Here is a 5,877-nt window from a genome sequence, read left to right on the forward strand (position 1 = left end):
CGGGAACTCTTCCAGCCACCACTCATTAACAAAAATCCTATCTAGTTTAGAAAAAATGGAGTCTCCAGCCTCATGCTTGTTAGATCACGTATACTGAGCACCGGCACCATTAAGCTCCTCAACTTGGCCTAAAGTTAACCAAGCTTGAGCATCAGCTATATCCTTAGCACTGATCTGCTTTCCTCCAATCCTATATTGGTAGCCAAATATGGCATTAATGTCACCAAAGATTATCCAAGGAGACTTTAACTGACCAATACTAGCTAATATATCCCAAAGTTTTTTCTTCTCCCCCATAGAATTACTACCATAAACCACAGTAGCAAAGAACAAAGTTTGCTGGCCACTAATTCTGACTCTACAATGAACCAATTGAGCATCTTCAATCAAGATATCCACCTTCACAAAACTAGCTTGCCACAGGACTAAAATTCTACCAGAAACAATAGGACTACAATAGTAATTCCAGTTCTGAAAATTATTCTAAAAAATTCCCTTAAGCTTCTCATGTTTCACCTTAGTCTCAAAAAGAGCTCCAAAACCCACCTTATTCTCCTTACAAATGCTAAGAATAGCATTTTGTTTATCTCTTTTATTCATACCCCTCACATTCCACCCCAACATATTACAAATTTCCATCACTTAATTGTGTTAGATATTGTAACCAAAGGACCAACCCCAGTATCCTTTAATACTTCATAACCATTCCCGGATATAGCCTTTCCTAGAGCTTTGTCTGACTTGAGCACATCTGCCATACCCTGTCTAGAACCTCTCTTCTTGGGAGTAATCCAGATCCCAGTATCAACAGCCTTCCTTGTACCACCTTGCTGAACATCACAACTGACTTTGGAGTCCTTTATCTCAAGAGAACGACTGGACCCCTCCTTCTCATCATTACTTGAAGAAGTAACCTTCCTAGAAACCGAACTAACAGCCCCCGGAGGCTGTTGAATCACCTCCTCAGAATTAATTTTTTCCTTATCTAATTGATCTCCATTCTCAACAGAAGATTTCTTCTTCCAACTCAAACCATTACTCTTGTTACAATTAGCCAAAATATGGCCTAAATTAGAACAAGTAGCACATTTAGAGGGAAGCCATTCATACTCCACCAACTGTTCAACTAGCTGATCCCTTTCATTGATAAAAGAAATGGATTTCGGAGGGTGGTCCGAAATCTCCATATCTACCAAAATTCTAGCCTATTTCACCATTGATCTACTTTGTGTCACTTTATCCACCATAACCGGCCTCCCTATTGTACTCACCATAGCACTGAGATTATTTTTTCCCCAGTATTGTAGACCCAAACCATTCAGTCGAATCCAAACTGGTACCGATTTGACCATTCTCACTGAGTCCATATCTGGTGTCCAAGGACGAAGAACCACCGGTTTTTGATCAAAATGTATGACTCCCGTTTCCAAAATCAGATCCCGAGTAGCTTCATCTCTGAAGTTAACAAGGGTAAATCCTGAGTGCATTCTAACAATCATATCAACACCCAAATTACCCCAAATTCTCTTGACAAACCCTTCAAAAGCTCTAAAAGGTGGATTAGCTCCCAAAACAATGCAAACAATCGCATTCTTCCAGAATGAAGCTTCAGTCTCCACCTCCTCCATGTATAACTGAGCCACAAATTGATCACCCATCTTCAACGGTGCAGTGTAATTTAGACGCGTAGACGGGGTAAGAACCTGATTCCACTTGAATTTACTCCATACGTCCTTAGCTGACCTCTGAAACTCAGAACCCTCAGCCTCCTCAGCCCAACTCGCAGCTTTAGGAGAGGAGCGATTCAACTCCACACCTCGTTCCAGCTCCAATTCTTCACACGGATCATGAAACACATCATCATGAAACATTACAGGACCCTCATCTTGGATCGAAGGGAGGTCTTCCACCACCTCATCGGAAATCACCACCAGCTTCGATGACCCTTTCTTCTTCCGAGCCATGGGAAGAGAGAGAGAGCGAAATCACACGCCTTTTCCCCCTGCAAATTAGGGTTTTGGTATAATTATAACATGTTTTTTTGCACGATATGTGGTATTTTTGTAATTGAGCTTAGATGCATATATTGACCCATATGTTTGATTAATATATGGTTTTTACCAGATAAAATATTCATAAATAATAGGTTTTATTTGGGTTCATTAGAAAATGTAAAGTTTAAATTCCTCTCTTGTGGGTGGTTCTACTTGTGAAGGTCTATTTGCTTTGCATGACTATAGTGGACCTAATCAATTAATAACAATTAATAAAACGAAGGTTCAAATTCCTGTCTCTTGGACCTTGTATGGAAGTATGGGGGCCTTAGTAGTGGGAACGCCATACTGGACCCAACCCTCCTCCATGCAAGCCCAATTGTTAATGCTCATTTAACTGAGTTGGAGTTAATTGTATAAGTTCATTGTATTAGTTAAAACTAAATATTGATTAGCAATAAATTAATTCTAATTTAATGGAATGTTTTTCAATGTGACACTTTAGAATTAATAGGAAATAATAGGACTTTGGTTTTAAAAAATTCTAATTTTAAAATATTTTTTGGAGAACCATAGTCATTAATTTAAAAAAATTAATAATAACACTGGACTGCTACGTAATTTAAAAGTAGAACCAATATTTGTTATTCTTGTGATGTATCACGTGCACATTTTGTAAAAGTGACCTAGAATATCCATAAATTCTGATCGCTTGGGGGGCATATAACCCTCGAAGAGCCTTTAAAAGTATTTAGCATATTTGGATAAAGTTCGAAACTTAGAAGTTAGAAAATTGATTATTCAACGACTTTTTAAAGCTTGAATTTTCAAAGCGATTCCACATACGAATTAAATTAGGAAAATTCAAAAACAAAACAAAACCTAGAAGTCACCTAAGGAATCCTGGATGTAACCATGTTCGAGACCTGATTCCTAACAGGTATGACATTATTAAGTAGACAAACTCCTCGACATAACCAGGTCGGACGCCTGATTCCGAACATGTATGACACTATTAGGCAGACAAACTCCTGGACATAACCAGGTCCCAGACCTGATTCCTAACAGGTATAACGTTATTAGGCGGGCAAATTCCTGGGTATAACTAGGATATCGACCATAATTATTTGGTCATGCCATCAAAAACCTATATCGATCTAAAGATAACCCCTATGATCATGAGTGTGAAATAATTTGAAATTCATAAACATGACAAGATAAGAGCTTAAGAGGAACAAAAATTGACCATAAAATAATGAACATGTACTAAGTATATGATTATCACAAGGAGAAATAACCTCAATCTAAGCTTGAAGGCGATTGTTTCAATTTGCGAAAGCATAATTACAAAGAAAGAAAAAAAATAGAATAAGAATACAAAAAGATGAGGGCGCACCAAAACATCATTGAGCTCCAGAAACTTGCTCATGTGATGACACCTCTTCACCATCCGCTTCGGCAGCTCCAGAAGCATCTGCAGTCTCAGAGGGCTCTTGCGAGAATTGGGTCTGAAACTTGGAAGGATAACACCCGCAAAGATCCGCCTCCATAAAGGAGAAATCCCCTTCCTGGTTGTAAGCCCATCACCGATAAAGAATCTCCTACAGGGCATTCTATGCTTCTATAACATCAAACTTCTCCTTCTCACAATCTCCCTTGGCTTTGGCCTTTACCTCGGATAGCTTATTCTTTAGTACATTGACCTCCTCAAGTTTCTTATTCAGGTTTTTGATATTGGCCTGCAGCTGATCTCGTCACTGGCTCACTTCAACAACCTGGTCCTTGGATATTTGGTCATTCTTCTGAGATGTAGCCAGGGTGGGCTTGAGCTCCTTTCTTTCAGCTCGAAACCGAGCGATGCCACGGATTTGAGCTAAAGTAGACTACAAAAGAATTATACAAGACAAGATTAGTTTGCGTAATAAAAAAAAAAGGAAACAATATAAGGGGAAGAAAGATGGCTCACAGTTAGGTTCATTTCCTAAGTCAGACTCTAAAACATCCCTAGGGGAACGCTCCTCTATGGTCCTCAGGTCCTTAATGTTCGCTTGATAGGCGTGACCCACCATATGGTTCGCCATGTGGCAGATGGTTCCTTGGTGCACTTCTGGCATCCTTGCCTCCTCAAGGGGTTTGACTGGGATCTGAACAAATGGAGTTTTTTCCTGAACAACTTTGGGGACTCAAGCAAGTTCATTGCGAGGAAGAGGTGGAGGAGCCTCAAGAATGGTAACTGTAGTTACCGAAGCTGGTGGTTGTGTTTGCTGTTGCTATTTCTGAGTGGAGCTGGCATCTTTATCCTTTGCAGGAGATTCGGTGGCAGCTCCATATTTGGAGGCAACTTTCTTTAATATTCTCACCTTTATGATTACGGGTCCAGATCCAGCCCCACCGGATTTTAAGGCGCCCTTCAGGTCCATATCTTCGCCTGCAAAGGGATGAGCAGAAAATTCAGAGACAAGAAATAATTGGTCAGGGTAATGAAAGAAAAAGAATAAAGCAAGAACCCTACCCTCCGAGCTAATGGAGGAAACTACTATGATCGGCTCTGGTTACGAACCAGATTAGGTAAAACCTCTAACACATGGACTACCGAAGGATGGGGGACTCTAATATTATTACGTTTTGGGTCCTATGGGGTTCAAGCTTTTCATCCGAGCTAGGCTCATGCGCGACTTACTAATACCCGGGGAAAACACACCCTGACAGAGGAAAGGCCACAACAAAATATTTGTACAGTACTCCTCAAAGATGGTGGACCTAAAGTGAAGGGTGTTATCTACCACTATAGTACATCGGGGATAGATATGGTCGTAGCGTACAATCAAGTGATCCACACAATGGAGGAGGGTCACGTTTAGATCCGGATCAATTGGATGTCGACCCACGAGCTGTCGTGGGTTGAATTGAACTAGCCTAAAACTGGCAGCAACTCAGTTTAATTCTCTATAAGGGTTACCTTGGCTGGAAGTGCCGGCTGCTGCCCCCAATTCAGCTCGGTCTGAGTCAGGATGTTTCCCATCTTCAGGGACCTTTCTTTTGCGCACCAGCTACACGACTTGTTCATCCTTTTTGGTGTCTTCGACGCCAGGGAGGTCTTGTTGAGGAGGAGGGAGCTTGGGGTGAGGACCTTGAGCTTTAATGGCCAGTGTCTAGTCCTTCCAAATTAGTTTGCAAGCCACCATGATAACGTCATTAACTACCATTCGAAACTCCTTCTCCTTGGCAGGAATACGAGATAACGTCTCATATTGTCCTCCAAGGGTCTTTGATTTCCCTATTCTATTGTATATAGTTGCACAAAGCAACAACTCAATCAGAATATGTTTATGCTCAATCAAGAAGGAATTCAAGTACAAAATTTGAAGAGCTAAGAAACTTATGAGGTTGGTTGAAATACCGATGGGTGCAGTTCTTGAACCCATTTCACACGAAGAATTGATGCTTGTAGTCATTAGGGTGGTTGAGGATGCCGGTGATGGAGGATGTATTGGGGAATCTGGTGAGGTTGTAGAAATCATCACCTCGCCCTTTCTATTCAAGGTTGACTTTGAGGCAGAAGAAGGACATGATGTCAGCAGGGGTTGGGAGCTCTCACTCTTGTTTTAAAAATAAATATTTCAGCCCCGTTAGAAGTCGATATGAATTGGGGGGAAGCTAGAATGGTGCCATGTAACGCCCTGGATAACCAAGACTGTTACACTATGTGTTTAAAATAGTGTAGAACTTGCTAAAAAAGTAATTTAAATGAAAATGTGATCCTAAAGTCATAAATAAGTTAGGCTTAAAAGATTTTGGTCATAAACGGATAATTTTCATTAAAAAAAATATATAGCACATGGGATCCCAAAAATAGGGTTTAAAGGACAAATTTACAAAATTT

General features: G+C 40.4%; 1 protein-coding gene across 1 annotated transcript; it reads right to left on the reverse strand.

Moving 5' to 3' along the window:
- Positions 1–1,205: 1,205 nt before the first annotated feature.
- On the reverse strand, positions 1,206–1,964 carry LOC133778993 (uncharacterized). The gene has a single exon (XM_062219002.1). It carries the CDS (start codon positions 1,962–1,964, stop codon positions 1,206–1,208), a length of 759 nt encoding a protein of 252 aa, XP_062074986.1.
- Between the last annotated feature and the right edge of the window lie 3,913 nt (positions 1,965–5,877).

Source organism: Humulus lupulus, chromosome 5 (genome assembly GCF_963169125.1).
Source record: "Humulus lupulus chromosome 5, drHumLupu1.1, whole genome shotgun sequence".
NCBI classification, from domain to species: domain Eukaryota; kingdom Viridiplantae; phylum Streptophyta; class Magnoliopsida; order Rosales; family Cannabaceae; genus Humulus; species Humulus lupulus.